This window comes from Chrysemys picta, chromosome 7, assembly GCF_011386835.1.
Source record: "Chrysemys picta bellii isolate R12L10 chromosome 7, ASM1138683v2, whole genome shotgun sequence".
NCBI classification, from domain to species: domain Eukaryota; kingdom Metazoa; phylum Chordata; order Testudines; family Emydidae; genus Chrysemys; species Chrysemys picta.
In genome coordinates this window covers 60,368,343-60,390,496 of record NC_088797.1, presented here as the reverse complement: position 1 = coordinate 60,390,496, position 22,154 = coordinate 60,368,343, and the positions used below count along the sequence as shown (strand labels likewise).

The 22,154-nt window shown below is 45.4% G+C and overlaps 2 protein-coding genes across 2 annotated transcripts in view; both read left to right on the top strand.

Annotated features, from left to right (window-relative positions):
• GDF10 (growth differentiation factor 10) overlaps positions 1–7,041 on the top strand; it is a 31,177-nt gene extending 24,136 nt beyond the window's left edge. The window contains exon 3 of the mRNA XM_005307311.5: positions 3,631–7,041. Within this exon, the coding sequence (XP_005307368.1) occupies positions 3,631–3,822 (192 nt within the window). The 3' untranslated portion in view covers positions 3,823–7,041. The remainder of the gene's footprint in view (positions 1–3,630) is intronic.
• Positions 7,042–13,506: 6,465 nt separating this feature from the next.
• Positions 13,507–21,278, top strand: GDF2 (growth differentiation factor 2). The gene is made up of 2 exons (XM_005307310.4): positions 13,507–14,115; positions 16,040–21,278. Exons 1-2 carry the CDS (start codon positions 13,770–13,772, stop codon positions 16,984–16,986), a joined length of 1,293 nt encoding a protein of 430 aa, XP_005307367.2. The 5' UTR covers positions 13,507–13,769; the 3' UTR covers positions 16,987–21,278.
• Positions 21,279–22,154: the final 876 nt, after the last annotated feature.

Genomic DNA, 22,154 nt, shown 5'->3' with positions numbered 1-22,154 from the left:
CTCCGCCCCTTCCCCAAAGCCCCTGCCCCAACTCTGCCCCCTCCTCTGAGCACCCTGCATTCCCCCTCCTCTCTCCCGCTCTGATCTTGGTTGGGGGTTGCTAAGTGCTTCCCTGCTCCCCACTCGCCCTGCAGTCTCTGTGACCCCTGCTGCCGACTCGCCCTGCAGCCCCTGCACCCCCCTGCCCATGCAGCCTCTGCGCCCCCCGCCTGCCCTGCCCCTGCACCCCCCCCCGCCCCTGCAGCCTCTGAGAGCCCTGCTCCCCACTCGCCCTGCAGCCCCTGCACCCCCCACCCCTGAAGCCTCTATGCCCCCACCTGCCCTGCCCCTGCATCCCCCTGCCCCTGCAGCCTCTGTAACCCCTGCTCCTCACTTGCCCTGCACCCCCCGGCCCCTGCAGCCTCTGAGACCCCTGCTCCCCACTCGCCCTGCAGCCCCTGCACCCCCCGCCCCTGCAGCCTCTATGCCCCCGCCTGCCTAGCTCCCCCGCTCCCCTGGCAGCCTCTGCCTGGTGGGGGCTTCAGACGCTCAGCAGCGCGGGTCCCTGCAGCCCCGGCCGCAGCTTCCTTCCTGCCGCCAAGCACGTTCCTTGGCCTGTCTGTCCCCGCGGGAAACAGCTCCCACGGCGCCGGGTTCTGAGCTGCGCGGGGCAACGGGGCCACAGGTAAGGTCCCCCAGTGGCCAGGGGGGTCCCCGCCCGCGAGAGAAGCCCGAGCCCCCCCCCGTTCCCCACCTGAGCATTGTAGCTGGGGCAGCTGGGCTGTGCTGTGGACCCAGTGGATCGTGCTGGGCGGACCCTGACTTATGCCTCCCTATTTCCCCGGACAAGTCCGGCTCTTTGGAAATTCCCCCGGGACGGGGATTTGAGCACCAAAAAGCCGGACATGTCCGGGGAAATCCGGACGTATGGTAACCCTACTGCAGAGCAGCGCGGCAGCGTGTCTGGCTCTGGTGGGTGCCGTGGCTGCCAGACATGCAACTCTGAGCGGCATGGTAAGGGGGCTGGGGCCGGGGGGTTGGATAAGGGGCGGAGGTTTGGGGGGGAGCGGTCAGGGGATGGGGAACAGGGTGGGGGTTGGATAGGCGTGGGATCCCGGGGGGCCTGTCAGGGGGCAGGTGTATGGATATGGGTCAGGGGGGCAGTCGGGACAGGGATTGGGGCAGTTGGATGTGGGTGGGGTCTCAGGGGGTGGCTTGGGGTGGGGAGGTCCTGGGAGGGAGTGGTTAGGGGACAAGGAGCGGGGGGGTTGGATGGGTCGGGGTTCTGAGGGGGGCAGTCAGGGGGTAGGAAGTGGGAGGGGATGGATAGGAGGCAGTAGCCAGGCGGTGGCCTGGCCCTCCATACAGTTTTGCAACCCCCTGGTGTGAGTCAGGAAATTGGCATAAGTAGGTATAACTTCTCATGTGGTGGGATTGTAGAAGAGGAAAGGTGGGTCTGAAGGTGTAAGATAAAAGGTGTGGGGTGGCTACTTTATCTTATACCTCCTGGTTGTATTTTTTCCTGCTTCAGCCCCACCCTTCTGTACTCTTAGGACCAAATTGCTCCTACAGTGGGACTGGATAAGGAGTAAATGAGGACAGAATTTGGCCTGCCGTGTGTAGCTTAAACTCACTACCATGTAACATGTGGACCATGACTATACCACTGCCTCAGCACCATCCCTGCTGTGCCTTCAGCTCCAAGTCTTGCAAGCTTTCCCTTAAGAGCATGCATTGGCACAAAGATAAAGCAAAAGCTAGCCCATGGTTGCTCAAAACTTGGGCCGGGCTTCCTACAAGACTGGCAGAATTCTGAGCCTGGCCTGAATAAGGATAAGGCGCTAGACAAGACTTGTTGAAGGGACTCTAAAGGACCAGCACATAGCATATCCTCATAATGGCTCCAAGTTCCTTGGTTTAGTTTGAGAGCATTTGAAAATTTTAGCCTGGCTGAGTTTGTATTGATGTGTTGCTGTAGTTAGAAAGCAGCAAGGGATATTATGTTGTGATTGTTAAAGTAGAGGATCAAACCTGTTTCTCCTAAAACCCTCTCCTGTATATAAAAAAAATCAAATGCATGCCACGTATTTCATTTCAGTGAAAGCAGCAATGTTCTTGTTATCGCAGGGAAAATCTAACTCTGCCTTCTTAAATCATCCTACAGTTTCAACTGCATGAGGTATTGTTTCTATCCTAAATAGCTGTGTAATGCTGCTGTGTGCTGTTCAACAGCTGCCATGCTCCATCCTAGAGGTTGCTGCATTTCAATAGTGGGTGAAGGGACTTCATATGCAACCCTGGATTTTCAGATCTGCAGGCATCTGTTTGCGGAAACTGTGTGCACAGATTTGGTACACAATTGTTCATGGCAAATGTTTCCCCATATGGCCAGATCATGGTTTGACTATCACATTTAGTGCTAACTAAGATATAAGCATCCCCAAGTTAAGACAAGCCTGAACAAGCAATTGCTGAAACAATTAACTATTGTTAGTAAACAAGGGAGGCAGAAACTAACTAAACTAACTATTGTGGGTATCCGAAGAAGTGGGCTGTAGTCCACGAAAGCTTATGCTCTAATAAATTTGTTAGTCTCTAAGGTGCCACAAGTCCTCCTGTTCTTCTTATTGTGGGTATGTTTATAGTAAGCAAAGTAGGAAGGAATACCCTGAGAGGATGAGCTTGCCTTAAATCTGCGAAGCAATTGGTCCTTACATGCAAGAAGTACAGATGTTAGTAGCCAAGATAGTTGTATGTAAATTGGGTAGTGTATGACATGAATTGGAATTGTGGTACCACCCTGTACGTAAACCTCCTGCAGCTGAGCTTGGCCAGCATGGGTGAAGAACTGTTACATGCCTAATAAAGTAACTGAGCAACAAGCCGGAGCTGCGCTGCGTTTTTTGGATTGCCGAGTACTGGATGAAGTGTGCTTTCAGTACCTGGATCCAAATACTGAGAACTTATTCCTGGCTTATTTTATTATCCTGTATTAAACTATTTCCATTCGGTCATACCTTTTTAAAGTCTCCCTATTGTTGAACATCGTTGGTCTGTTGCTATTAGAAAATCAGTAGTAAAAGTAACACAAGCTATGTATTGTTTAAGGCACCACTATTGCACCAGTTGAACTGCAAACTAACTTCATACCACTTTTCCTTTTGTTCCAATGGTTTCCTCCAAACATCATATTAGGCCTCTGGGTGCCAGAGGCCTGCTGAGGTGGAGGAAAAGGAAAATCCTATTGTGAGCAGGCAGGGGCTGGAGGCAGTGAGACCTGTCTACATAGCGGGGAAAGGGAAACGCCTCACTCCAGCTGCAAGTTGTAGTAGCCTAACCATGCCCCTTATCCTAGGGCATGGAGTGCTAGCTGTACTGCCAGTGCTCTCCTATATGCATAAGCTAAGGGAGTATGAGCACTGCAGTATGACTGATAGCTGCCTCTTGGGTAAGAATCCAGTCCAGGTAAGCGGGCAGGGGGGTGTCTCTGTGCTTTGCACCCCTCTGACTCACTGGCCTGGGAGAAGCTATGATCTGGGCTCATATTTTCATTTGTTCAAAAAAGAAAAAAAAACTGCTGTTCTTTTCCAAGCCCATGGGAAAGTGACTTCCCATAAATGAAGGGGTAATTTATTTCCTTCTCTGTTCCAGATTGTCCGGCCATCGAATCATGCCACAATCCAGAGCATTGTAAAAGCCGTGGGAATCATTCCAGGCATTCCCGAACCATGCTGCGTTCCTGACAAGATGAACTCCCTCAGCGTCCTGTTCTTAGACGAGAACAAAAATGTTGTTTTAAAGGTGTACCCCAATATGTCTGTGGAGACCTGTGCCTGCCGATAAGTCTATGCCAATGCTCCTTTAAGGAGACCAGCGCCCTCTGCCCAGCTACACTGGGAAAGTTGTGAATGGGAAATCAATTGGCCTGTGTTTATGAATGAATGCAGGTCTACAACTCCATCCACAGAAAGAATGCGGAGACTCTACAGTAATACACAAGCTCCCCTCAAAAGATCTCCCTTAATGTCACCGTGTGTCTTGCAAATTAACAGGGATTCATCAGCCAGATATCGCCCACTTTAAAAAACAAACAAACAAACAAAACCTGGCCTGCTAAGAAATCTGATATTTAGTGTAATCACTTCTACTTAAACAGTTTGCCATAAACTGAGGACTAAGCTACATTTGTATGTGCTATTTTCCTGACTGTTTTATCTCTTCAGCTAACCAAGAAGGTGAAAAATGGACTCTGCAAAGGCAGGCTTACTCTAGAATCATATTTTTTGTACAAAAATTGTAATTTTTTTTTGCCTAAACACTCACTTATACCTTTTAATCCACATATTTATACTGAAAAAGAATGCTGTAATAAAAGGCTTAATATGTACATTTTTCTTTGGGATTCAAATGTAGTGTACTGTATAAGCTTATATATATACAGTATGTTAATATAACCACTTTTGGTTACCTTTCCCTAATATATATTTTACAAAAGACGTATGTAACTCCTTCCCACAGTCACTTATTTGCTGGTTAATTTCAGATTGTTAAACATATATATTCTCTGAATAACACAAACTATATAGTAATATGTTTAAATACTAAAAATAACCAAGATTTATATTTTTGTAAGTTATACTTTATATCCTCTAGATCGATTGTTAAATGCTTTTAACAAAAGCTAAATAAATTAAAGGTACAGTAGTATCTAAACTAGTTAAAATGGTTCTCTAAATCTCATGCAGGTTTCATATCTCTAAATATAGATTATTGCATTGTGCTAACTGGAAGGAAATCAAAGTTATCTTACTTGGAAAAGCCTAGTTATGCTTATCATAATAATTTTTATTAGCTTAAACTAGAAGGGACTGTTATGATAATCTCTTCTGGCCTCCTTCATAATGCAGGCCAGAGAACCTGACCCAGTAATTTCTGCATCAAACCCATAACTTCTGTTTGGAGCTAGAGCGGGTCTTTGAAAGATATCTAATCTTGATTTAAAGCCTTCAAATGATGAAGAATCTATCCTCTCCCTAGGTAAGTTGTTCCAATTGTTATTTCCCCCCTCCTCCCCCCCGTTAAAACTGTGCCTCATTTCTAGTCTGAATTTGTCCAGCTTCAAATCACTGGCTCTTATGCCTTTTTCTCCTAGATATAAGATGTCTACTATCAGAAGTTTCTTCCATGTAGGTACAGTAGAACCTCAGAGTTACGAACACCAGAGTTACGAACTGACCAGTCAACCACACACCTCATTTGGAACTGGAAGTATGCAATCAGGCAGCAGCAGAGACAAAAAAATAAATAAATCCAAATACAGCACAGTACTGTGTTAAATGTAAACTACTAAAAAAAAAATAAAGGGAAAGCAGCATTTTTCTTCTGCATAGTAAAGCTTCAAAGCTGTATTGAGTCAATGTTCAGCTGTACATTTTTGAAAGATCAACCATAATGTTCAGCATTACGAACAACCTCCATTCCTGAGGTGTTCGTAACTCTGAGGTTCTATTGTACTTGTATACCATGATCAGGCCACCTCTAACCATTCTCTTGGCTAAACTAAATAAAGTTTCTTTAGTTTCTCACTAAGTAGTTTTGAGGTCTGGAAAAATCTCTTTCATGGCTCTTTTCTGAACTCCCAAGTTTAATATCATTCTTTGGCGAATGGACACCAGAACAGGACACTGTATCCAGTATGGTCTCACTAATGCCTTGTACAGAAGTAATACCTCCTCCCTACTCCTACTTGATATTCCCCAGCTCCTACATCCAAGGACTACACTCACTCTCTTAGGGTATGTCTACACTACGAAATTAGGTCAATTTAATAGAAGTCAGTTTTTTAGAAATTGATTTGATACAGTCGATTGTGTGTGTCCCCACTAAGCGCATAAAGTCGGTGGTGTGCGTCCACAGTTCCGAGGCTAGTGTTGACTTTCTGAACGTTGCACTGTGATAGCTATCCCACAGTTCCTGCAGTCTCCGCCCCCCCATTGGAATTCTGGGTTGAGCTCCCAATGCCTGATGGGGCAAAAACATTGTTGCGGGTGGTTCTGGGTACATGTCGTCAGGCCCCCCCTTCCTCCCTCCCTCCATGAAAGCAACTGCAAAAAATTGTTTCTCGCCTTTTTTCCTGGGTTACCCGTGCAGACGACATACTACAGCAAGCATGGAGCCCGCTCAGCTCACTGTCATTGTATGTCTCCTGGGTGCTGCTGGCAGACGTGGTACTGCAGTGCTATACAGCAGCATCCCCTTGCCCTGCCTTGCCTTGCCTTGTGGACAGCAGACGGTGCAATACGACTGCTAGTGGGTGCTCCTGGTCAACCTCGGTTAGGTTGGTTGGGGGCGCCTGGGCAGACATAGGTGCTCCTGGCCGGCCTCGGTGAGGTCAGTCGGGGCGCCTGGACTAAAATGAGAATGACTCCAGGTCATTCTCTTCTTTAAGTTTCGTCTAATGAAGATACAGTCCTGCCTGGAATATCGTGCCAGCTGGAGGCTTCTGCCTCAGGCTGCTTTCCCAGTCGGCAGTACCACATGGTTGCACCTACCCCAGCTTACTCCTTGCTCCCATGGCTCAGGAAGCCTGGACAGTAGTAAGGAGCAGTTCAACTATAGGCTGTGGTGGTAGTGCATAATGGTGGTAGAATGTGCCTTTGGACGTTTAAAAGCTCGTTGGCGCAGTTTACTCACTCGGTTAGACCTCAGCGAAACCAATATTCCCATCGTTATTACTGCTTGCTGTGTGCTCCACAATATCTGTGAGAGTAAGGGGGAGATGTTTATGGCGGGGTGGGAGGTTGAGGCAAATTGCCTGGCCACTGATTACGCGCAGCCAGACACCAGGGCAGTTAGAAGAGCACACCAGGAAGCGCTGTGCATCAGAGAAGCTTTGAAAACCAGTTTCATGACTGGCCAGGCTACGGTGTGAAAGTTCTGTTTGTTTCTCCTTGATGAAAACCCACCCCCTTGGTTCACTCTATTTCCCTGTAAGCCAACCTCCCTCCCCTCCCCCGCTTTGATCTCTGCTTGCAGAGGCAATAAAGTCATTGCTGTTTCAAATTCATGCATTCTTTATTAATTTGTCACACAAATGGGGGGATAACTGCCATGGTAGCCCGGGAGGGGTGGGGGAGGTGGGAAGCACAGAGGTGGGGTGGTTGTAGGGGCACCTCCTAGAATGGCATGCAGCTCATCATAGAAGTGGCATGTCTGGGGCTCTGACCCGGAGCGGCCGTTTGCCTCTCCGGTTCTTTGGTAGGCTTCACGTGGCACTGCTGCGGGTCCCTGTTATAACCTCTGCCCTTGGAGATTTTCTCAAATATTCCGGCATTTCGTATTTTGGAACGGAGTTTGGATAGCACGGATTCATCTCCCCAAACAGCGATCAGATGCAGTACCTCCCGTTCAGTCCATGCTGGAACTCTTTTGTGATTCTGGGACTCCATGGTCACCTGTGCTGATGAGCTCTGCGTGGTCACCTGTTCTGATCAGCTCGCTATGCTGGCCAAACAGGAAATGAAATTCAAAAGTTTGTGGGGCTTTTCCTGTCTATCTGGCCAGTGCATCTGAATTGAGAGTGCTGTCCAGAGCGGTCACAATGGAGCACTGTGGGATAGCTCCCGGAGGCCAATACCCTTGAATTGCGTCCACACTACCCCGAATTCGACCCAGCAGGGTCGATTTCAGCACTAATCCCCTCATCGGGGAGGAGTACAGAAATAGATTTTAAGAGCCCTTTAAGTTAACAAAAATGGCTTTGTCATGTGGACGGATGCAGGGTTAAATCGATCTAACGCTGCTAAATTCGACCTAAACTTGTAGTGTAGACCAGGGCTTAGTTACAGCATTTCACTGAAACGCAAATTCAATTGGTTCTCTAAGCCTCTTTTTCAGCATCACTGCTTTCCAGGAGACTGTCCCCATCTTGTTTCCCACTTCCACTGACTTGCTGTATAGTGAGACTATAGGACCAGGATTGTAGGTTTTGTTGTTGTTGTTGTTAACTCCACCCACTGAAGTCCATGGGGGTAAGTGAGAGCAGGATGTGGCCACATAGTGGTGAGATCACCTTTCACAATCTCCCTAGACCGGCTCCTCTGTCCAAAGCTCATGCACCATTTAATTCCAGACTTGTACTGCCCCTCCCCCCTGTGGGGGTGAATATTACACCTAGTGTAATTCACCGCTCTCTGCTGAATGTCCCTGTGTGGAAAACACTGCAGGTGTTGGAGAATGTAAGTACCTTAGATAGAAGGGTAAGATCCAAAGGCTTTTGTTTGATGTGAGTATCTACATCTTAGGCCAGGGTGCTGATAAGAGTCTCACTTAAAAATACAGGGCCTGATTCTCCTCCCACTTATCTTGCTATAAATCAGGAATAACTCCACTGAAGTCAATGGGGATACATCTGGCACTGTACATTCTGAGACACAGACTTGCTCGCCAAATCACGATGATGCAGGCAGCTGTGAGACACAGCTCACTGATCCACATAAGGCCTGTGGTCTGCAGGTAAAAAAATCCTCCCCTATACACAATGGGTGCACTTAAAAACCATAAGACCTGGTCTACACTTACAAGTTATGCCTGCAGAGCTATGTCAGAAGCGTGAACAAAAGAAATCACAACCCCTGCCCAGCATAGCTATGCCAGCAAAAGCCCTAGTCTAGGCACAGTTGGATACCTTGCTCAGAGAACTGGTGTCAAGGCTGAACCCCCACTCTGGCACCTTGAGTGCAGGAAGTGGGGGGCCTGCAAGGATTTTAAAAATTAATACTGGCCACTCCAGGCTTGTATCACACTCCCAAGGTTACAGCTGCTCTCTGACCTTGGCTTGGTAAACGCTGTCACCACCCAAATGCAAAAAACCCCCTTTGAACCCAGGAAGGAGCACTTGAGAATTCCTCCCTGTGGGGTATCCTCAAGCCCTTTCACACAACCCCCTCCCCCCAAGAGCTGAGAAAGAAACAAAGGGAATTAGCTGTGGCTATCAGCTAATCAAACAACATGCACAAACCTCTTAGGACACCAAAAATCCAATCCTGTTCTTAAAAAAGGTAAATTTTATTAAAAATAAAAAGGGAAAAATGCATCTGGAACTTAGGCTTTTTGCTAGATCTTAAAAGAAACAATTACAAAAATTAAGCACACAAAATAGCTTTCTTGGGGGTTCAGCTTAAAGGTTACAAGCAAACAAAAGCATCCAGGGTTAGCACAGAGGAAATCCACAAGCCAAAATAAAAAATAAACCTGATAGCATCTAACTAAGCATTCCCTATCCAGATTATTTCTTCTAGGTATGGAAAATACTTTTTCATACCTGGTTCAAACCTTACACAGCATTTCTGCTTATAGCATTGCTGCTCCGTGTCCCTGCAGCCCAGAAAACAACGGAGAGACAAAGGGAAAGCTTTTTTCCCATTTTAAAAAGTTCTAGCTTTCCCATTGGCTCTTTTGGTCAGGTACCCACTCCCTTTTCTTTACCTGGGGACTTTTTAACCCTTTACAGGTAAAGCAAGCAGGGACTTTATAGCTAACTGGCTGGCTGGGTATCCATAAAAGGGAGCTCCCCCCGCTTCATTTATTACAACTGGTATAAGCCATCCTGGCAAAAGAACTCTTGCCTGCTACAAGCTGCATCTCCACTAGGAGGCTTTGCCAATAGAGCTGAACTGGCAAATCTTTTATGTTTTTAAGGCCTAACCCCAGATTTTCAAAACTGATTACTGATTTCCAGACCCTTAATGTTTGGTTGCCCAACTTGAGACATCTGTGAAGAGGCCTGATTTTCAGACAGTGCTGAGCATTTACCAACTCAAAGTCAAGCCCCTTTAAGGCATGTCAAATTTGGCATCCAAAAATCACTAGTCACTTGAACATCTAGACCCTAAGCTGATGACCTTTGAGCAATAGTACTGTGGAGGGGAATCTGGAATTGGAGCACCTGAAAAAACATTGCTTCAGGCAAACACTCTGATAATTCCAGTGTACTCTGCTCCATTCCTACCTGGCAGTAGGGTGATGCCAATTCCAGGTTTGAATGAACTTCTGTGGACAGAAGCCATCAAGCATTGCATACTTCCCGTCTTTGGCTTCAGATTCTACTTGTTTGCTATTTAAACCCAATACAGCATTCCCCCCTTCTACATGCAAGTTTGGGTCAAAATCTATCCTTCAAAATGAGTGCCAATGTGTGCACACACCCATCTCCAAGCAGCATCTGTTCTGTGACTCAATGATGGTGGCCAAAAATTTCAATTATTGGTGTCAAAACTTAGGCCCCTAAATCTGTATTTAGGCTTGGAGTGGCCTTACTTTCAAAGGTGCTCAGGAACTGAAGCTCCTGTTGACTGCAGTGGGACTTGCAATTGCTCAGAACATCCGGAATTTATTAAATGCCTAAATATGGATTTAGGAGCTAAAAGCAGCTGTGTTTGAAATCCTTACTGGGGCCTTTGGATGTTACCATAATATAAAAATATTTGCTGTTAAGCACTTTGGTTTAGTAGGAGTTGGGTCTGAACCAATGAGAGTTGGTTCGATCCTTTAGGCAGTTGACTTTGCTGTAATATGACCATTTTAGCAACTGCACTTGCTCTTAACTTAAGATGTCATCTCTGGTCCATTTAAAATAATTCTTAATGGTGCAGATGTCACCAGCTGCAGTTAGGGGAATGACAGCCTTGCTCCTGTTTCCTGTGTCCAGTCTTCTTTTGAAGTGGATTTGCTCAACCCACTTCCATTCAGGTTCTCTTCTCTTGCTAAGAGCATCCCATAAGCCATTTCACTGATGACCAAATTAACTGAGAAAATACTTTCCAGTCTGTTAGTTACTGTGGAGGATATTAGAAAATATCTCCGAGGGGTAAACATTTTTTTATATCAGCAGGCCCTGCAAACTTGCACCAAGTGTATGAAAAGAGTTGGCTGAGGAGACCCACTGATGTTAATGTTTAATAAATTGTAGAATACCTGAGCAATTCCAGAAGACTGGAGGAGAGCTAATGTTGTGCCAATATTCAAAAAGGACAAGTGAGATGACCTGGATAACTATCGGCTGGTTAACAGGAAACCAGTCCTGGACAAGATAATGGCAAAGTGATCCATGGTTCAATTCCTAAAGAACAAAAAGATGAGAATAAAGTTATGCCTGTTTATGTGGCTCTATGGAAAATAGGTCTGGTCAAACAAACCTGATTATATTCAGATTAGAACTTTGGTCAATAAAGGTAATTGCATAGATGTGATATACTTTGCCTTATCTAAGGTATTTGACCAAGTACCACACAACATTCTGATTTTACAAAATTCGCAATATACAAAAATCAATAGAGAATGTGTTAAATGGATTAAACTCTGGCTAACTGACAGATCTCAAGTAGCAGTTATCAATGGGGAATCAGCATTGAACAGGGCTGTTTTACAGAGATTGTTACTAGGCCTGACGGTATTCAACATTTTCAATGATATCTGAGTAAACATACAAAAAAAAATCACTGACAATAAATTTGCGGATGACAAAGATTGGTGGAGTGGTTAATGATGAGGAAAGGGCAGCCATACAGAGCAATCTGGATTGCTTGGTAAAGTGGGCTCTTTCAAACAAAATGCATTTTAGTACAGCCAAAAGCAAAGTTCCGCGTCTAGGAACAAGCCATGCAGTCCATACGTACAGAATGGTGGACTGTGTCCTGAAAGTGGTGAGTCTGAGAAGGATTTAGCAGTCAGAGAGGACAAAGAACTGAACATGAGCTCCCAGTGCGATGCTGTGACAAGAAAGGCTAATGTATAGTTAAATGCATAAACAGGGGAATAGTGAGTAGGGAGGTGATTTTCTCTATATATACAGCATTGGTGAGACTAATACTGGAATACTGTATCCAGTTCTGGTGTCCATATTTTAAAACAGATGTTGAAAAATTGGAGAGGGTGCAGCAAGGAACCACAAAAGTTATTTGAGGGCTGGAGAAAATGCCTTGGGGTGACAGACTTAAAGAGCTCAACCTGTTGAGCTTATCAACAAGATTAAGAGCTGACTTGATTACAGTGTCTAAGTACCTTCACAGGGAGAAGATACCAGGTTCTCAGGGGACCTTTAATCTATCAGAGAAAGACATAACAAGAACCAATGGCTGGAAGCTGAAGCCAGACAAATTCAAATGAGAAAATTAAGCACAAATTTTTAACAGAGAGGGTCATCAACCACTGGAATGAACTGCCAAGGGGAGAATAGATTCTCCATCTCTTAATGTCTTCTGATCAAGACTGGATGCCTTTCTGGAAGATATGCTGTAGTCAAACGCAACCCATTGGGCTTATCACACAGGTACATGGGTAAATGTAATGACCTGTGATAGACAGGAGATCAGACTAGGTGATATAGTGGTCCCTTCTGGCTTTACACTTTATGAATCTATGAACCTCCTAGGAACTGCTGCAGGAACCAGAACCAAGGATTCTAGGTCTCCTTTGAAGAGAAACAGGTGGAAGTAACTAAATTACGGAGAGTTTGCATTATGCAATGGGCTAGATATGCCCTGTGAGAAATCTGAAGAATGACCAGCAATGAGACCTAGAGGTCTCATGAGAGTCAGAAACTTTCATGAGTCTTTGCAGTGAGATATTTTGTTTAGGTGATCTGAGATCTCATAGTACCAATGAGACAATATAGCACCAGGCACTAGGGATTAATTGGTTCTCTAAAAATAATACATAGATAGATTAGGTAAAATGATTATGTACACTTAGATTAGAGCATTAGAATGATTAAATTAAATTAGATTAAATATCAGGTAATATTTTTAATATTTTAACTGGAGTTTTTCCTCCTTAAGGCACACAAAAATATGTCATAATTATTATTTTTTGTCTTGGCCTATATTCACATGGCACACAAAGATATCCTTGGCTAGTCTTCAGTGTCTTCATAGGGACTTTATGTTTCATTCAGGCTTAGTAGGCCTGGCTTTATCTTCAAGAACAACCAGTTATTGTTGCAGTGACATAGGAGTGAACTAGTTTAACCAACGACCTCATGTACAAGAATCTAGGAAAATACATTACATAACATAAGCTAAAGACAGAATTTTTTTACCCCCTCCACCAAAGGATGTAAACTAAAAATGGACAAGCCAGCAAACAATTTGAGGCAAACTTGACACAAAACAGATATTTCACTGTGTACAAATAATAGCTCTTGGCTGATAAATGGAAGGGAATTTTAAGGCTGTTTGCATTGTCATGAGATCACAGCTTGTAGAACAAGGTTCCACCGGATGACTGATTTTTGGAGGACATGCATTAAGGGACCATGGTATAGATTTGAGGGGTGATATTTGCTCCCTGCTAATAGAGCTGTTTGTTCTTACTCCCTATTTTTTTCTTTTTCCAGAGTCTTTTTCCTTCCCCCGTCACCCTCCCCCCCCCCCCAAAAAAAAAGTTCCTCTAAAGCCCTCTCAGTATTGGCAAAGAACATAATTAAGCAATGACACTGAGGTGAAATGTGAATTCTTTATAGTATACAGTGTCCAGCCTGTTTTTTCAGATGTTTATAGAATCTTCATTAACTTAAGAGCTTTGCTAGATAACAGAACTGAAGCATGGCATCAATGGCTAAGATAAGGCTTGACAACTGACAAGAGGCTGGGGTTTGCAACAGACTGCAACAGAGCTCAAGTTGTTCGCCTTCTGTTTCCCTTTCTTCTGCCTCTAAATGAAAGGAGAGCTCTAATCAACTGGAATATCCCTCTCTTTTTTCCCTTCTCCGTTGGAAAGTGAACAGATGAAAAATGCACTATTTTGGGGTGATGGCTGCATTGTCTGTTTTCAACATCATCACTTGTTTGGCAAGAGGCAAGCCCTTGGAAGCCTGGGGCAAATTATCAGCTATGGAGAACTCTGATAAATCCTTTGGTGATCCCGGAGAGGTGGAGGGTGAGACCCATTTCAACTTTAAAACCTTCCTGGAAAACATGAAAGCCGATTTCCTGAGGAGTTTGAACTTATCGGGTGTCCCTTCGCAAGAGAGGTCTAGAGAGGAACCACCACAATTCATGATTGACCTGTACAACAGATATGCCAAGGACAAGTCTTCCATCCCTGCATCCAATATTGTGCGGAGCTTCAGTACTGAAGGTATGAGATGTTTTAAGCATATAGGCTGGGGTTTTAAGAGAAGCATGAGAGTCAGTTTCAAATCCAATTGAAATTCAAAGGGAGTTGGGAACCTAATTCCCTTAGGTTTCTGTGAAAATCCCAGCCATAGTTTGTTTTGTTATCCTGTCCACCGCTCCCTATTTTATTATAATTTTCAAGGTCTTAAGTCCTTTTCTTTGATTTCACATTGTACCATCTCCCCTTTCTTCTCATACTGATTCAGTTGAGTCACCACAACTTGGTAACCCAGCACTTGTTTCTCAAAGCTAGAGATTTTGGACTGAGCTGCACAATTTGGGTCTAGATTTTGGAACATTTGAAGATGTTTGGCTCCAGGGTGTTGCTCCAGCCCTTTACAAAGATAGGAGTCGAGTGGGAAATATGGCTCCAGATTTCAGTTATGAACACCCGCCCTCACCCTCAGAGTTCTGGAGTGTTTGGATCTGGCCCAAAAGGTTCAGGCCCTGCTCAGCTTAGCCCATCAGTAAAATATCCATCCATCCAGTGCTTAATTTGTGCCAGGGCTCAGCCCCAGCACGTCTGGGTTTGCTGCATTAGTTATGAATATAAAAAAAAATTGCTTGAGCCCCAGCACGTAATTGCTAGAGCTCCGGCACCTCTTTCATTACAAAGCAAGCACTGTGTCCATCTAAGATAACATACAACTCAAAGATTTAAAAAGCCCCATCAAAAAAAGCAATAAAAGTGGGGCGTGGGGGGCTTAAGTGAATTTATTGCTGGCAAAAGGAACCAGCCAAGAAGAATCCAAGCTTCCATTTATTTACAGACTAGGCACAGTGCAAACAGCACTACAGCTATCTCCACGTTCCCCCACAGCCATACCCAACGCAGAAGGACCCTTATAGAGTGCAGTCTCCATGGCTGCATCCTCTGCTCCCATTGGCCCTTGTGAAGATGCTTTTGGCAGGGTGGACACTTGTCCATTAGAAATTGGACTGACACCCATCCACTTATCTTACATAGACCAGTAGACAGCCATAAGCTGGGGGTAACTTTCCAAAACACAACCAGCCTGATCTTCCAGACATGCCTAGCACCTCCAGCTCCCATGGACTTCAGCAGGAATTACAGGTGCTCTACCTACCTCTGAATATCAAGCCCTACCAATCTGGGCTGGAACTGAACCAGGGACTTGGAGGTGAAAAGCTCCATATCCACCAAGCTAGCCAGAACCTGGAGCTTCTAATTCAGACTTTTAAAGGATTGATTGTCTTCTCTAATTCTTCCCAGTGCAAGATGTTTTTTGCGCTAGCGGTATTGGGGAACTCAGCTAAGCTGGCCCAGGGGGGCATAAATTAGAGATATAAATTACAGTTCCCTACACCTGAGAATCCCCCTCCATTGGAAGGGGATTCAACCAAGGGCAAGGTAATGGCAGTGGGATTTGTATTACAAACCTCCATGGAGGTTTACAGCTTTAATTCCTGCCAGTGCTCTTTAGAAAGGCCACATGGCAGAGCCTCTATGGGAAGCCACTACATATGCACACTCCCCCGCTGCCCCGGTCATGTCCTCATTACGAGCCAACACCACCTACTTTCGGGGCTGTGCTGGCTCCTTATGTGTGAGCACGCCACACTCATGCACATACAGAGTATAACTGAAGGTGTGGTTACTGTGGACCACTGCAACTTGATCCCCAGTGGAGTTACCACCATTAGAGACTGCCATCTGGGTTTTAAACCCATAACTCTGGAGTGAAGCCAGTCCATTTTATTTAATGCTAGTGGCCATGGTGTAACTTCACTCCCAGCAGCTCCTAGTAGAGGGTGGGCATTTCTTCTGAAATATAGCATGCAGCTTGCTAAGTGCTTTCATCCTCATTGGGTTTGCCTCTCTCATAGGAGGCAGGGTGACAGCATTTCTTAATTTCCTGTTGCAGATGTTGTTTCTCTGGCTTCCCCGGAAGAAAACCCATTTCAGAAACACATCTTACTCTTCAACGTCTCTATCCCGCGGCACGAGGACGTCACCAGGGCTGAGCTGAGAATCCACATATCCTGTAATAGGGACATTGGGCCTCTCTCTAGACTGGAAGGCAACATGGTCATTTATGATGTTCTGGATGAAGACCTCTGGGAAAGTCCAGAAGGCACCAATTCATTCCTTGCCACCCAAGATATCCAGGAATGTGGATGGGAAATGTTTGAGGTGTCCAGTGCTGTGAAAAGATGGGTCAGGGCAGACAAATCAAAGACTAAAAACAAGCTTGAAGTTGTTGTTGAGAGGAAAACCCTGGGTGACTTTGCTTGTGGGAAGCTGGACATCAGTGTTATGCCCGACACTAAAAATTTGCCCTTGTTAATAGTGTTCTCCAATGACCGCAGCAACGGGACCAAGGAGACCAGAGTGGAGCTCCGGGAGATGATTGTTCATGAGCAGGAGAGTGTGCTAAAGAAGTTAGCAAAGAACAGCACTTTGCCCGAAGAGGAAGAGGAGGCAGAGGAGAAATCCTTATCAGTCCCTGGACTCCACCAGCCTTCATCGAGAAGCAAGAGAAGCACTGGTACCAACCACTGCCGGAGAACCTCCCTCCGTGTGAACTTCAAAGACATTGGCTGGGATTCCTGGATCATTGCGCCCAAAGATTACGATGCATTTGAATGCAAAGGGGGCTGCTTTTTCCCTCTGACAGATAACGTGACCCCGACGAAACATGCTATCGTCCAAACCTTAGTGCACCTCAAAAACCCCAAGAAAGCTGCCAAGGCCTGTTGTGTTCCTACCAAACTGGATTCGATTTCCATCCTCTACACTGATGATGCTGGGGTACCCACTTTGAAATATAACTACGAGGGGATGAAAGTAGCAGAATGCGGGTGCAGGTAGTACAGGGCAGCAGCTTTGACAGTAAGATCCAACCTTTCTGCTGTTGTGTAAATCTGTACATTAATGATGTAAATGTAAATCCACACAGGCAAGCTCTTTTGTTTTTAAAACTAAAGCTTTCCAGAATGGCAGTCACTGTAAATAAATTGCACATAACGGGATACAATGAAACCCATGTTACAATATTGTGCGATTGAAAGCCCAATACATTATTTAATAACAGACAGCAATTCATCCTGCAGAACCTGAATAAGGTTTTCTGTTAATTTAACTAAACCTTGTGGTTGCAAATCGCAGGATTTGCCAACCTGGTTCCTGATTGTCAGAGCAGTCTAAGGGATTGAGAAGCCCAGTTGATTTTAATGGGAACTGAGGCTCTAAGGCCCAGATCCACAAAGGGACTTAGGCACCTACAACCCAGTGCCTAAGTCCCAGTTTCAGGTACCACTATGATTCTAAAAACCCTGCTCAGCTGCTGCCTAACCCTGTAGACACCTAAACTCACTTGGCACCCAGGTTTTTGCCATTAAGGTTTCCTAGGTGCCTATCTCCCACCTAAGCCACGAGCCAGCAGAGACAGGTGCTTCCCTGAAGTCTGGCCTTCGTCACTGAGCTCCATGAGAGCACTGGGGATTAGGACATAACCTTCTTGTCAAGATCTCTGATTGGCTGGCTTCATGGGGGAGCTGAGGCAGCCTAGCGTGCTGGCTTTTGTGGACCACGTTCTAAGGTGTCTCCCCCCACCCAGATTGTATAGGAGCCTTTCTAGCCATAAGTATAGTTAACACTGGAACAGGTTGTCAGGCTGCCTACGTCACTGTAGTAACCTCAGGGCAGACTGTTAAGAAGCAGGGCACAAACCCCAGACTGCTTGTGAGTTCCATCCTTAGATTTCACCAACCAATTATCAAGTGTAAACTACTCAAGCACTGTAACAGCCTTAACATGGAAACAGACGGTCCCTTCGGATACTCCAATCTGTCTTGCCACCCAGGTAAGACTGTCTTTGTGATAGATGGTCCCTTACACCAAGAATCACAGCAATATTCAGGTTACTCCCAGTCCGAGGACTAGTCACTTACCCCAGGTCAACTGCAGCTTGGATCTCACACCAAAGACAATGCTTGTAGCCAAACAATATACAGATGTATTAATAGGGAAAGGAAACGGTGGAGTTTACAAGATTAAAGTAGGTAAACAGACACATTAATTACAATAAACTTCAAAAAGATAATTGAAGCTTCTATCAGCAAGTTCTAAGGCTAAGCCAGGCTAAACAACTGGGGAACCTCTTGCTTATGCCTAGAAACCTTGCCCTCCAGAGTCAAGGCGGCATGGAGATACTCAGTTCCTTCTGTTTGGGGTTTTTATTCCCTTCCTGACATATGTGCTGAGCTGCAAACTCAGCTGATGGGCAGAATCCACTTGCATGACTCATCTTCATGGTGGGGGCAGGGCAGAGCAACAAAGCCTTTTGTCCTGTTTAATGTTCCACAATATATTCTGTCTGGTGTCGATGGGCTTTCCCTGTGGGGCAGGACGTAACACATTTGGTTGCCGATCGCACTAGTTAATGTCTCCCTCCTGTCTGGTGATTTACATAGTTACAGAGAATCCTGTGGCACCTTTACAGAAAGTCCTGTGGCACTGGACTCTCTGTTGCTTTTTACAGATCCAGACTAACACAGCTACCCCTCTGATAGTTACAGAGGTTTATAATACCAAGGCAGAAGTATTATCTTACAATAGGAGAAACAGATGTTGCAAGTGAGATTAATGCAGGCAGCAACTCACAAGCATTTCAATAAAGATTAAATTCTTATAATTCTCCTACCGATTTTAACACACAGGTGAGCCAAACTGATTCCAGCTATGTATTTGGCAGTGTTCAGGTGAGACATGGGGACCTTGGCATGGTCTGCCAGCATCACACAGGTTAGCAAGGGCAGTTGTGGGAACCCCCATCATTGGAGCTTTTTAAGAACAGGTTAGACAAACTTAATCCTGCTTTAGCGCAGGGGATGGACCAGATGACCTCTTGAGGTCCCTTCTAGCCCTATATGTCTATGACTCTGACTTACTCCTTGTAAGCAGGGCCAGCTCCAGGGTTTTGGCCACCCCAAGCAGCCAAACAAACAAACAAAAAAGCCGTGATCGTGATCTGTGGCGGCAATTCGGCGGGAGGTCCTTCGCTCCGAGCAGGAGTGAGGGACCGTCCGCCAAATTGCCGCCGAACAGCTGGATGTGCCACCCCCCTCCGAAGTGTCCACCCCAAGCACCTGCTTGGTAAGCTGGTGCCTGGAGCCGGCCCTGCTTGTAAGTAAGTGACTGTTTGCAGTATTCCAGCTGAGGTTCTCAAGTCTTAATCCTTTCCAGTGGCTCCCTTCTGCATGTGGCAGGTGCCTTGCTTCAGCTTTCTTATCCTCCATGGCCCTATTTTTACCCCTTTACCACACGTCCTTGAATGATAAGAAGTGCAGCCTTCCGCCTCTAAGACACGGTTTCTTCGGAGGAGCTGCATCCCTTCTTATCTCCACACACAGATAAAGAGCCACTTGGACCTGCTGTACATTCTTAGTACTTCCGCAGGAAAATATGCAGGCAGACGAGATTAATAATTAGAAGCTGCATCCGGCTCCCGCTGACGTCAGTGGAAGCTGTGGAGCATTCAGCACTTTTGAAAAGCAGGCCATTTTCTTTGGTGCCTAAGTGTGGACTTAGAAGCCTAACATTATGCTGCTGTTTTTTAAAATCTTTGTCATTTTCCATCCAAAATCCTCTCTTCCCTGGGTAGAAGCTGAACCATGTTTGGTAAGACATGGCAGCATAAGGGAACGTCTCTTCATATAATTTTCCTCCAGTCTTCAGGTTTTTGTCCACTAAGCAAGGACCCATTCTTGATGCCTTTAATCAAACAAGACTTATTGAATTCAGTGAGTGTCTTCCCTGAATAAAACCAAAGGTGCTTTTAATTGGGCCCAGGTGGTTGGTTTAAATACTGCACATGCAGCAATTATTTCCTCTCCCCTTCCGCCTCCGCCCCCACCCCAAGCATTTCTGCTTCTCATGCAAAGCCTCCCAAGAAAATCCTAGAGTACAAAATTCTATATCTGTAGCCCATAATAAATTAGCCAACAGTTTAAACCAATGTAGCTATCAAGGAGATAAGAATACGAACAGTAGCTGAATGTATGACTGGCGATGTGATTTAAATGGATACATGTGTTTTAAATCAGGGCAGCCTGAGGGTAAGACAAATTCAATTGGCAAGAGCCATTCCGTTCCAGAATCCAATACACAGTTTATTTACTATTGTTAACTTGATACAGAGTAAATTACAGCCACCTCTATCATGGCTGCCTGCTATTCCATCAAGAGCTTCTGGTGACATCATAAGCCACGAGAACAAAGCTTGATTCACTAGAATGCTGGGATTGATTTACAGCCCTTTCATTCAGAACTGGCTTGCAAGACATAGATCTGGGATCTGAAGCCATGCGTGCCCATCACCCACCTTCCATCTCGCCCCCATCTGAGTTTCCATTGTCTTCCATTGTCTCTTCTCTGCTTCCTCCCCATCTCCTGCTATCCTCACTCCCATTCATTAATGCCACTCCCCTCCTTCTAAGCACCCACTGTTCCTGCTGCCTCGGTTTCCCTACTGTCTCCTAAGAGCCTGATCATGACAGCAGCCTTTCTTCTCTCCTGTGCATACTTCCAGAAACACACCGTGACATGTCAAGGTGCTGGTAGCTGATAGCTCCCGTGTGGTTCAAACACAAGGCCTGATTCCATTCCCATTGCAACTGCAGGATGGTGTCCAGAATCAAATAAAAAAGGGGAGGAAAGAGACATTGTTTTCCTGATACTTGCTGGGAGAAATGTAATGACCATCGACATTTCTATTTTGTCTAGCCTGACGTTGTATGTTGATATTTGTTTACAGAGCTCATTGGGCCCAAAAGCCAAAATACACATTTTTGGACCCGTAGTCAAATCTCAGCCACTCTAGCCTAATTGCAGAGTAACTCCATTGAGCACTCTGGATTTACATCAGTGAAACCAGTTCATCAAGAAAGTCGCAGAGCCAGATCCTGGCCTCTAATAAGGCTGCTAAAGTGATGCAAAACAGCCTGAAAGCTGGAAATTCTTTAGGCATCAGGCAATCCCAGCCTGGTGGGGAACTGATATACAGCCAACTGATTGGAGGATAGGGGGCATGGCCAGGGTGATCCCTGTCTATAGGAATGGCCCCCTGAGAGCTTTGCCTGAGTAAAAATCTCAGGATTTTGTAGAATAATTAAATAAAATAATAAATTAATTACTGACTTTATTAGTGTTTTTTTCTGGAGGCTCCTTGAGGCATTTGAGAACAGGCATGGTAAAGCACAGAACTGTGTCCTCCTTGTTCCTATAAAATCACATTTCATCCCAATGTCCTATAATGCTAAATGCGCTTTAAAAACTGATTACCATCTCTACTGAAATGCAGCTACCTCTTTGGCAGAAGGTAGCAAGTAGTTAACAGTGCACAGGAACATGGGGTTACTAATTTTAGGAAGGGAAAGGAAACCTACCATATCCAAAGGAAACCATGAAGGGCAGATTTAGGTTGACAGGATGGAATCACCCATTTCAGATTTAGCCAGGACATCCCCGGTCTAGTGAGTGCTATGAGGTCTTTTGCATCTTTTTACACATCACGACATTTTGGGAAGTGGGGGTGGGAGGGGAATTCTTCTACCCCTAATTCATGGCACATTATTAAGTTTAGATTATATAAATTGCTTCTCCACTAAGTATAAGGGAAAGAGTTTTGCCAGCTTCAGAAGCTGGTTTAAGAGGTTTGTCTAGCCCTTAATACTGGCCATTTCCAAGCTTCACTAATCCATCTGTCTCTATATCTATAAATCCTCCCCCCCAAAAAACTTTGATAGCTAGCAGCCAAAGTTGACAAAACTCTAAGCAAGACATCACACAACGCTGGAGCAGATCCTGGGCCATGTCTGCGCAGTGCTTGACACAGCCTAGCAAAGGGTGCTGCAATTGTGCCATATTTATGCCACCCTGATTCTAACCCAGCCTGGTGCAGCTTACAACCTCAGGGCTGCTCTAAATTAAATTTGTCTCCTCCTTCCCAGGCTCCTCTGGCATCCAGGGAGCACTGG

Bases quoted from the DNA above. Each gene is read 5' to 3' on its own strand.
- GDF2 (XM_005307310.4), top strand. From the start codon at position 13,770: ATGCACTATTTTGGGGTGATGGCTGCATTGTCTGTTTTCAACATCATC. The intron at 14,116-16,039 runs GTATGAGATGTT...TTCCTGTTGCAG, and splicing joins GCGGAGCTTCAGTACTGAAG to ATGTTGTTTCTCTGGCTTCC.